Raw genomic sequence first — 11,462 nt, 5'->3', positions numbered from 1 at the left:
AAAAGGCTGCAATGAAACAAAGAGTGAAAAATTTAAAGGGGTCTGAATACTTTCCGTACCCACTGTATATATATATATCTCACAGACACTATGGGAGGCTTCAAGCAAGAACACCTACACTGCTGCTCACACACACAAACTTACACACACACACGCGCACACACACACACACACACACACACACACTTACCATGTTGACTGACCACTGACGCATTAACCGTTACAGTAAAAGAGACGAACCATGCTGGTTAGTTGTCAGTACATCAAGCAGCCAATTATTATTTTAATAAATAATTAAATACTGCCTCTTTTCTTGTGAAGAGAGGCAGTATTTCATTATTTATTTCTCTTTAGTGTAACATTACAAAACTTTCAATAATTAAAAGCCTTTAATAAAAGGCTTTTCATTAAAGCAAAATAATGATTGATTGTTGCTGGTTAAATAATAATAAAAACATTACTTCAGGCCAATTAAATAACCATATTTGGGCTGAAATAAAATGCATTCTGGTACATTTATATTAAATGACAATGTCTTAAATGTGTAGATTATAAAAGTACCCTGAGGAGGCTTTGACCAGTAGCAGCTCTAAAGAGTAATTATGTTATGATTATGAGTGGGTCCTTTTTTTGTATTATTAGGAGCTATGTGAGTCACACAATACATTTTACTGCTACAAATTCCCACAACTCATTAAGATTTTACCAAAACCCCAAAAAATTCAGTTTTCCATCATACATGACAAATACAAGGCAGCAACAGGTATATAAAATATGCTAAATAAATCTGCTTTGCAAATGATAAATGAATTTGAATGATTATAAGGCCTCAAGTAGGTAAGCAGAAGGTATTTTTCAAACCAGTGGTCAGGCCTGTTCTTCTGAAGGCCACTTCAACTAGATTAAAAAGCAGGCAATCACAGGTAGCCCTGTCAGAATTGATGGGAGCAAGAGCCAATCAAAGTACTGGCTTGGCCCTGAGGGTGGGTGCTATTTACAAGTTTGTGTTAAACTGTCTGAAAGCAGAAAGCTCTGCTTCCGCACATACTGACACGGTTAGCAGTGCACACACACAGATCACTGCAAACTGGGGTTAACATCAGAGCAACACACCCAACGTTGGAAATACATTTTCACCACACAACACTGCAACCAGAGTACTAAAGGCTCTCCAAATGACACACGCACACAATATCACCAAGGGTCCTCCATCTTGCAATTGGAGCAAAACTCTGTCTCATAAATGAAAGGAGAGGAAGAATCACACAAAAACAAAATAAATAGTGAGATTAAGAAAAGGGGGGAGAGAGAGAGAGAGAGAGAGAGAGAGAGAGAGAGAGACAGAGAGAGAGAGAGAGACAGAGAGAGAGAGAACAACAAATACAAGCACAAAAAAAAAAGGAATGAAACAACACGACAGGGTGTCTTAGTTTCATCGAGTTCAAATTAAAGTTTGAGAGCAGAATAACAGCTCCCTAAAAAAACACCTAAAAACTGCCAATTTTAAAACCTTACAAAGCCATTGAAGGCCTTCAGTTTAACAGTTTGACATATAGTCCAGAAACTGCAGACACCCTGTAGAAAACATTTGAAAAAACAAAAATCACGTCAACCTGTCAATCAAACACACTTTAACGCTATTTCCTGTCTCACCCCTCTCCTCAGACCCCTCAAACTCTGGGGGATTCTGGGTACTGTAGTCTTTATCTCGGACAAATAGTGGCTCACTATGTCAGCACCGAACCGGGATGAAGAAGACATGTGGGAAGGGGGACCGGAGGAGGACAGTGGTGGAGGAGGAGAGGAGGAAGGGGACTGGTGGGGAGCAGGAAGACCAAAGGTTAGGATGACACATTCTTTATCATTAAAGTGTTCAGGTCAACATGGATATTATTCACAGGATTCCTACCAAGCCATGGAAGAGTCATAAGCATGACTCGTGTGTGACTTTTTCTTTAATCACCTCAAAACTGACTCATTAAAGCTTTTCATATGTTGCTGTTGAGCCACCCAAGAACAGGGCCGGTGGCGGTTCTAGGGGGTGGGGGGGTGACCAGTTCCTCTGTAATATTAAGCCTTAACCCCCCTCGTGCCCCCTAACTGTGGAAGATTTTTTCATCCTTTTTTAACCCCACCTTTATCCCAAGGAGGGGATCTGATGTACGAGTGATACGTAAAATGTAGATTAACACTGAGTGTTCTTGTGTTTATTGCCATATGCGTATTGTTAGTCTTTTGTAGAACCAAGCCTATGACGGTAATACCTTTGGTTAACATATCTGGTACCCCTAAAATCTTATGTGGCCCCTCCATATTTTATTTTTTCAAATATATTGTTCCCCATCTTGTGTTCTAAATTTCTATTATGTATTATTATAATATATACATTTTATCCTTGGAAAGGACCTGTTTCAAAGCGATGTATCCGTAAATTATTTGATGCCAGATGTCAGTACTTCCACATATCAATCAGGATTTAGCAATGTTTCCATCGATGAAAATACATTCTTGAGGGATTTTAATGGTTACTTATTTACTCATGAATATTTAAAGTTGTAGGGAATTACTTTTATTTTAAGCCACTTTTTCAGGGGTTTTAAAATTACGACTTGTATGAGAGACGCTTGTGAGAATGTAGGACACCGAGTGTTAAACAATTAAACTGAACCGTATACACAAACACACACCTTAGTATCCACCACACAGTTCCCTGATACTGTGAGGCAGCTGATGACGCTAACATAAACCAACAGCAGAGTTAACGATTAACCAACCTGGTCTTTATAGAGAGGGGCAAAGTCCAAGGAGTCTATTGGAGAAAAGATTTGACTGTTCATACAAACACTGCAAACGGTGACAAAAACCTCCAGCTCGAGACAAGCTGAGAATACAGTTGAGGAGCAGAGGAAGTAATAAAACATGAGTGTTCAGGACGTGACTAACGAAGCTGATGTTCAGCTGCAAGGTGGAGAATTACAGCATAACTGTGTATAACTAACTGCTTTGACTAGGAGTCAGTGCAGTTGACCACCAGCAAAATTGACACATAAACACATAAAAATCATTCAATTCAGAAGCTATGCTATGTAATATAAATCTATACTTTTAAGAATATATGTACGGACACACTAATGAAATATCTGCACTAATGAAACAACGGAGATATACATTAAAGATGAATTACAAGAATTCTACGAATGTTTGTTCATAGTTTTCTAGAAGGAGGTTAGCTTTTTATGTACTTTTAGAGCACATATTGCATAGTTATGTATATAGTATCGATGGTTATACAATTATATAGCTAAAAAGGAGGTGGATTCCCACTCCAATTATTCCTAATTATTCTTTTTTATGATTTTAGAAGGAAGGTGATACCTTTGAAATATTTTCTGCCTAATAAAAATGCAACAACAACCCAAACAAAACGAGCGCCCTTCCCTCCTCGTACCTTTGGTTTTTTCCCAAACAGCCACAGCTTGTTCTTGGTTCTGCTCATAGCGTGTTTTGGATCGGATCGTGGCCCCGGGGTCCCTTCTCGGTCTCCTTTGGGTGTGTTGCTGATGGTCCCGTCTGAACCCGCTCTGCTCAGATTCTGACTGAAGTCCTCGAAGGGGAAGTCGCCCGGAGGTTCAAAGCCCGACTTAAACGATTCTACAACAATGATCGAGTCCTGGGAAGAAGGAAGGATAGAAACAGATGAGCGGTGGGAGACAAAAAGAGGCAGGAGGGTCTCCTTTCTAACCATTTTCTTTCCCATTCCGTACACCCGTCCTTCAGCCTGCTACATACCTTTCGCATATCGACAGCTTTGGCAGCAGAAACCATTCCTTCTAGACATTTGGAGATGATGGGAATGACTCTCCGCTCTGCCTCAGCAAAGCTCCGGTAAGTCTCTCCGAGCTTCACTGTCCGACGTTCGTCCATGTCCTGCAGATTCTGGAACACGCAGCAAATGAATTAAACACTATTACCAAAGCGCTCATACTGACACTTCTACAAGCCTCTTAGCGGTAAAGAACCGGTCAAGAGTTAGCAGATCCTTTCCCTGAGCAGCACTGATACCCAGTCAGTATATTATTAATGGTTTACATGAGACACGCTGCCAAGGTAAACATTTAATGGGGCACTTATGCAGAGCACAACACTTTCTTTAAACAAGTGTGTGAGTGAAGATGGGATTCCAAACATTAAAAGGGGCTGTACTCGAAATACTGAAAAATAAAAACGGCCTCCACATGGCTGTAACCAAGAACATTTAATTAAGTACTATGAGGAACTCGTACTTTACTTGAGTCTTTTCTTCATGACACTTTCTACTTCTGCTCCGCTACATTGCAGAGGGAAATATTATACTTTTTACTCCACTACATTAATCGGACAGTTTTAGTCAAGTGAACACTAGATTTTTCTACATGAAGTACTTTTACTTTTAATATATTAAGTACATTTTCCTGATGATACTTGCATACTTTTACATAAGTAACATTTTAAATACACGACTTTACGTGTAGCAGTATTTTTACAGTGTGGTATTAGTATTTTTAATTAAGTCCAGGATCTGAATACTTCTTCCATCGCTGACTCTCTGATCGTTCCCGCTGAAGTTTCTCACAGCAGCATGCGGCCAGACCGGTTATTGAAACAAAGAAACCCTGTTTCCAACACGCAGAGGGAGTGCGACTTCCACCTCTACTCAGAACGCTATTACTCCACTGTATCTTTACATTGCAAATATTTGTATGCTGTTAGATTAGTCTATCTGCCTGACATTACACTTCCGGGATTGCACCAATGCTGCCGCATATGTCGCCTGTTTGTTCATTAACTTACGCCTTCTTTAAAGTAAATTAGATTAAAGTATTTCTGATTCTGATTAGTGTTGGAATTTTAAACTCCGGTGGATTTATGAGGACTATGGTTAACTGATCCTCAGAATTCTGCAGGGTAACTCCACACAGATAGCTACACTGTCTTTTTTCTGTTGCACAACTAAAACAGCTTTTGCACGTACACATGTTCCACCGAATTAGCTCCTTCCCGAGGCTATTTCGCAGCGGTACCGTCAATGTGTCTGGTGCTTAGCATCGCCCAAGACAATTGAGATTGGTTTGATGAAATGCCAATTAACCAGAGCATGTTATTCTCCCATCTCAGAATGCTGTTTGGACTAGCCAGAACCTACTCCACGGCGCTGTGGAGGAAGGTCTGACAAAGCGAGACTACTGCTGTTTTAATTCTCTGAATGTTGAGTAGGTAAAAACAGTACATAAAAAGGTGAATGTTTTTGTGCTGCCAGTGCTCTACACATCCCTTTTCCCACAAAAATTAGGTATTGTAATTCAATTAAAAGTCAGTCAAAATTGTTCACATTTTGGTTTAGACTAATTCAAATCCCTACAAGACAATAAACAAACCTCAAAAGATGGATGTGAAGCTGCAGTACGACATGTTTGCGTTACCTTGAAGATGTGTGGTATGGCGTTGTTGAAATGTTTCCACTGCTCTGCGTTGAAGTTCTGCAGCTGAGCAGCATACTCATTCTTACTCTCATCAGCCATGTGATTGCGCAGGTAGAACTGGGCTTTGGCCTGAACGATGACATCGACACAAACATCAGAACCACATTAAGCCTCAACAACCCACTAGTCTGTCCAACATGAGCATGCAAGAAATGTGCACACATAGTGGCACTTCGATCCAATCTGAAGCCCGGAACCAATCAGCACCGAAGCTACTGCTGAAACCCAACACTACAACCCATTTACATATCCTCCTTTAAAAAGATGGAAAGTCATGTTTTAATATATGTCATATAGGTTTGGTTCAACACCACATACACACAATGGACTTCTACCGCCCTGAGCACTGTTAACAAAAATAAAGTTTTAGAAACTGAAATATATACTTTACTATGAGCATTTCTAATACTTCGCTTCTTAGGGCTGGGCGATATGACGATATACAGTGGCTTGCAAGTTTACACACAAATGCTGAAGTTCAATAAAAAGAAGAATAAAATAACAAAAACGTCTTTTGGAAATTAATCTTGATGCCTGAATTTAAGAAAAATTAGGAAAAGCCTACCTTTTAAGTACACCAATTTTCTTTGTGAATAAACAAAGTATTGTGGATAAATAAATGTTCTTCCTTAAAATACACGGGCATAAGTATACACACCCCTATGTTAAATTCCCATAGAAGCAGGCAGATGTTTATTATTAAAGTCCAGTTATTTCATGGATCCAGGACACTATGCATCCTGATAAAGTTCGCTTGGCCTTTGGAATTAAAATAGCCCCACATACCTAAATATGGGCATGGGGAACTTTCCATAAAATCCTCTCTCAATGCAAATCAAACCAGTTATTAACATAACTGAAATAAAGCCATGACAATCTCTAGGTTTAAAAAACAAACAAAAAAACGGCCTGCTTCTTTGGGAATTTAAAACAGGCGTCTGTATACTTATGGCACCTGTATTTTAAAAAGGAAGAATATTTCTTTATTTACAATAAATTATTCTTTCACAAAGAAAATTGGTGTCCTTGAAAGGTTGGATTTTCCTAAATTGTTTGAATAAGGCATTAAGATTAATTTCAAAAGATGTTTTTTCCCTCTTTTTAATCAACTTGAACATGGGTGTGTCAATTTATGCAAGCCACTGTATATAGTAAAAAGAATATAAAAATGGGAATCGTATATACAGTATGTGTTTATTGTTTCTATCTCAATGTCTAAAAAGTGACGCTTTACGTTCTGATCCTTGCACGTTTTGTTCATTTTGCAATAAAATTCCTAATAAATTAAAGTTTATTCACCCAGGAGCATACAAAAAATGCTTTACCATGTTATTCCATATTGACTATTTATTTATTGAATTACCAGAAAACATGCTATATCCTGAAATGCATTGTTATCGGATTATGAAAGGACATTTATCATATAGAAGTTTTGGGCCCTATCGCCCAGCCCTGGCTCCTCTTATTTCCATGGTTCTGTTAAAAACGGTTTTCAGACAGTACCTCATCTAAAAACAAGGCTGACTGGCCTGTGCTTTAACCTCTATTTGGAAAGGTTTATTTTCCTTTAAGCTTTAACTTAATCCACCTAGTCTAATTATACAGTAAGTGTGGAAGAAAAAGGGAGCTACAGTATAATTTCATAGGCATCAATTATACACTACTAACTTTAAGAAAAACTAAGTAGGTAGGATGGTAGTGAGATGAAGTTAATCTGTTATTGAATTTTTGGACGTAAAAGACCTTTTTTCCTACTAAAACAAAGATTTTGCTATGGCTCATCCAAAAATGTACTGTCTTCGGTCATGTGCCTGTTATAGACTAAAAGTAAATGCGCTAATATTTTCACCGACAGGAAAAGAAAGGATAGGCTGGCTCACAGATGAAACACATCCAGCACATTAACAGCAGTTGCAGGCGGAAGCTTCCTACCTTCTCCACCTCCGATTTGGTGGCGTTGATGTCATTGTCTAACCGGTCGTAGTTAATCTGGGATTTCTCTGCTTCTCGACACTCTCTCTCAAACTTCCTTTTGCTCTAAAAAAAAAAAAAAAGAAAGGAAAGAAGGCACAATGTTGAATATTTTAATAAACACAAAGAATATACTGTTGAACCTCTGCATTAAATGCACCGTCTCCATTTCCTGTTTTGTTTAAAGCCAAAAAGGGAGAGAGGGACACGAATCAGGCAGAGAGATAGTTTACTTCCTGCCAGCCCATCTGGGTCACATTAGTGAAGGGAACACAGTGAATAGCTGAGACATTACAGTCCAGTCACCAAGTAGTCACTATTAAAGTCATGCAGACCACACAATGAAACGCTTTCCCTCACATGTGGCAAATATAAATAACCTCAACTAATGGTCTACAGGCCTAAAAATGTCACTAGGCATGCATTATCTACACATTTAACTAGCAGCAATTAGCTATTTAGCTCTTATGAAAATGTAATGAAGCAGTTTGTTATAAAATAACTCAGCAAATGAAATTACATGACCAGTAAACAAACGGAATATCTCTCTCTGGAGCCTTTACAAAGCCAAAAAAAAGGTTGTTGAGAGCCAAATGTGGCACATGGCCCCATGCTTTGTGTTGATATGAGGGGCTTGTCGACACTGAGGCCTCTCTACTGGCCCCTGTCCTTGGTCCCCATAGACTGGGAACTTCGCCAGGAAGGAGTAAAAATGACCCTGCTGTAATGTTACAGTCAGAAACAAACATTCTCTTATTATACTTTTGATTAATTTGGACAGCTCCAAAAGGAGCCTATAACACAAATGCTTATATAAAAACATACAAGTACCACAAATGCCATATTTGTCTCTTCACGTCATAATGGCATGTGGGGGATTAGAGTGGAAAAATGGATCCCCATTTGTCCAACAGTTACCTCTGTCTGCATTTCTTGCATTCTTTATGCAAACAAGCATAAGACGAGTACAGATGGCTGTCCCTAACAGAATATTTACATAAACAGAAGAAGAAAAAAAAAAAGAAATCACCATCCCTCCTCCTTCTGACTTACGTTTTCCATCTGTTTCCAGCAATAGTCCAAATGTTGCTGGGCTTTTCTGCCCTCCTGTAGATGCTACACACACACACACACACACACAATATAAGTACACATTCATATGCACATAAACCAAATGACTGGACTTAAATTATCTGTTGCACAGTAACGTCCACAATAACAATCCACTGGTAAGGAAAAGTGCTGAGACCACAAACACAAATTTACAAGAGTCAAGTGACTAAAGCAGTAAAATAACAAATTCAGACTGACTGAAAACTAGTTACTTATTACATATGAAGGTTTTGCATTCCAGGTTAGAAGAGCATATTGTTAGTAGAACACACTGGTCATACCATAAGTTTGATTTGAGTCATACCAACAATTTACCAAGGTCAAGAATTAAATCCTAATAGGGCTGTGGATTAAATAACGGATTTCCCTCCATATGCTCATAAAGACCATGTGATAGCATAGCTAATATGATAGCATATTTAATGCTAACATCAGCAACTCTCCAGTCACACTACGAATCCACACGTCGCTCATCATTGCCCGGCAAAAAAATAAATAAATCAATGCATTATAGTTTTAAGACATCAATATGATAATCATAACAAGCAAGAACTGTAATAACTACAAACAATAGCATGTACTTTGTGCCTTATAATGTGTCACAGAGTGAAATTTGCAGGGATATTTAATGCTTTAAAGCACAAAACAAGAAGGGGGCGCTGTTCCTCCAAGCACTTGGAACAAATGTTCAGCGCTTATTGCATCAGCAGATGGTGGAAGAAGTAAAAGACAGATGGTTAACATCACATCCAACATATTCCTCTTGAGTGAAGCCAAACAGAAAACAAATGCATATGAGGCACAGCACAGGATACAAAGGGCAAACAGCAACATCCGTTTCATGACAGGAAGCATCTTCTTTTCTGAGAAACGTGATCTTAATTATCAAAAGATGCAATGCAAACCACTGAAATCAAACCTTGTGTGTCCCTTTCATTCAATAAAATGCAGAGAGCAGCAAAGTATAAAGTCATCTGTGTACTACTCACATGCTTCCTTTCAGCTTTGAGGTCCTGGCTGTACCTCATCAGCTCTCCGTACACCTTGTGAGCCATCTCCTCCGCCACCACCTCCCTCTGACCGGCGTAGTCGTTGAGTTCATTCAGTACGGAGTTGAAGGACAGGCACGATGTGAACCTGAAACAAGAGATACACATTAAATGTGAAACTACCACAACACACAACATGGTTCCTTTTATCTGGTCATTCCCAGATGCATCTGCAGTAACACACTACACTTTGAGGGTGCAAAACATTGTACGAAACACCAAAATGTGTCAACAGTCTGCTTTAGTGAGGATGACAGATGAGTGGATGTACCAAATTGTAAACATGATGTGTATATGTAACAGAGTTTAAAATGCACTTTATTCATTTATTCATTCAATATATATTTAATTTGAATTATCATTTAATAATTAGTTTGAGTCCGCTAATTAGTGCATTTTATCTTATTGAGTTTCATTTATTGATCATATTGCTATTGTTTCTGGAGGACATGTTGTAGCTGCACTGCGCCTCTATTGTACCTCCTACGTAGCCGTAGCTTCAGTTTCCTCCTCACAATGCCGTGTTGTATTGCCCAGGTAGGTTGTGTGGAAGACGCGGCTGCACTGTGTTGTTTGTTTTGTAATCCTTAAATATTGATTGTTAGTACGATAATATTAACTAGCAGTTTTTAACCTGTTTTTATTGTTAAATAAATGTGTATTTCAGGAGTGTGTGTAGTGTGTAGTGTGTCAAAAAATTGTAATTTCCCCCACTGGGGATATATAAAGTATACATTTAAAAGATGCTTTGTGTAACTCTCTTTTCGCACCATATTCCCTCCATACTGTGTAATGTAAATAACGGCGACTCTACAGTCCATTTTGAGTGTTTAAATTCAGTCATTTAATGTTTAGGAGCAAAAGAGAAGAAAACTATAGTCCCAAAGCCAATTCAGGTAATATTGTCTTCTGCAGGTCTGTGCATCTTTGTTAGATGTTGTATCATTTTTGTTATCTCTGTGTAGTCACCCAAAACCTGTTTCACTTTGCCCACTGAAACTGTTAGAAATTATAAAAACATTGTTTCTCGTGTTTTTAGCATGTATTGTTTTAATTCCGGTTATTTGTTTTCCTTGTCTTTTTGAAATGCTCTCAGCTAGTAATCTGCACAGCAGGAGTTGAGTAATATACTATCCTGTAATATCAGTTTTATGCATGCATCGTAGAAAATGAGATCACTCTGACAATACCGTTTTGTATTGCTGAGGAGCAGAGGTGGAGATAGACAAGAAGCCTATCAATGTAATAGTGTCTTTGCAGGAGCAAATATATTCTGGAAAACCGTCAGTTGAAGTTTTCTCATTTCATACCCTGTCCACATCCATTACATATACTAATGTAAAATAAAGAGTGTTCCCTTATTGTTATATGAACAAGTTAACTGTAAAGAATGAACGGACAGAAAAAAAATGAATGGAACCACATCCAACAGTGTCTGGATCCTACAAATGAACAGTCAAACATTATTTCCAGCACGAGAAAGATCTAAATAAACTGTCTAGCAGGCTTTTTTTTGCTCTTACAGTGTGCAGGCATCCAAGAAGTAAATAAAAGCAGAAGGTTTACTCACCTCGGCTCCTCATCTTTAGCGCGTTTTGGACAGTATTTCTTCACCAAGTTCCTGATAGAAGGAGAGAGAGAGAAGAGAAGCAGAGGTTAAAAATACTAATTTAACAATAATGATATTTTAAGCCTGTTAGAGAGACAAGTAAACCAACAACCAACACACGCAGAGGTACGTACAGTGGGTACGGAAAGTATTCAGACCCCTTTAAATTTTTCACTCTTTGTTTCATTGCAGCCATTTTCC

General features: G+C 38.5%; 1 protein-coding gene across 4 annotated transcripts in view; it reads right to left on the bottom strand.

Annotated features, from left to right (window-relative positions):
* Positions 1 to 11,462, bottom strand: part of fnbp1l (formin binding protein 1-like) — a 44,340-nt gene that overhangs the window by 6,570 nt on the left and 26,308 nt on the right. For 2 of the 4 annotated variants that reach the window (XM_034880695.1, XM_034880694.1), the window contains exons 3-10: positions 11,223 to 11,273; positions 9,593 to 9,740; positions 8,544 to 8,606; positions 7,452 to 7,556; positions 5,460 to 5,588; positions 3,790 to 3,936; positions 3,449 to 3,670; positions 191 to 205 (exon numbers count right to left, since the gene is read on the bottom strand). In XM_034880695.1, coding sequence (XP_034736586.1) covers positions 191 to 205; positions 3,449 to 3,670; positions 3,790 to 3,936; positions 5,460 to 5,588; positions 7,452 to 7,556; positions 8,544 to 8,606; positions 9,593 to 9,740; positions 11,223 to 11,273 — 880 coding nt within the window. Of the gene's footprint in view, positions 1 to 190; positions 206 to 1,653; positions 1,816 to 3,448; positions 3,671 to 3,789; positions 3,937 to 5,459; positions 5,589 to 7,451; positions 7,557 to 8,543; positions 8,607 to 9,592; positions 9,741 to 11,222; positions 11,274 to 11,462 lie in introns of all 4 variants that reach the window. The other 2 variants (XM_034880698.1, XM_034880697.1) reach the window with 2 other exon arrangements.

Source organism: Etheostoma cragini, chromosome 9 (assembly GCF_013103735.1).
Source record: "Etheostoma cragini isolate CJK2018 chromosome 9, CSU_Ecrag_1.0, whole genome shotgun sequence".
Classification (NCBI taxonomy): domain Eukaryota; kingdom Metazoa; phylum Chordata; class Actinopteri; order Perciformes; family Percidae; genus Etheostoma; species Etheostoma cragini.
Note: the sequence above shows the minus strand (reverse complement) of the source record. Positions and strands in the feature narration are given on the sequence as shown.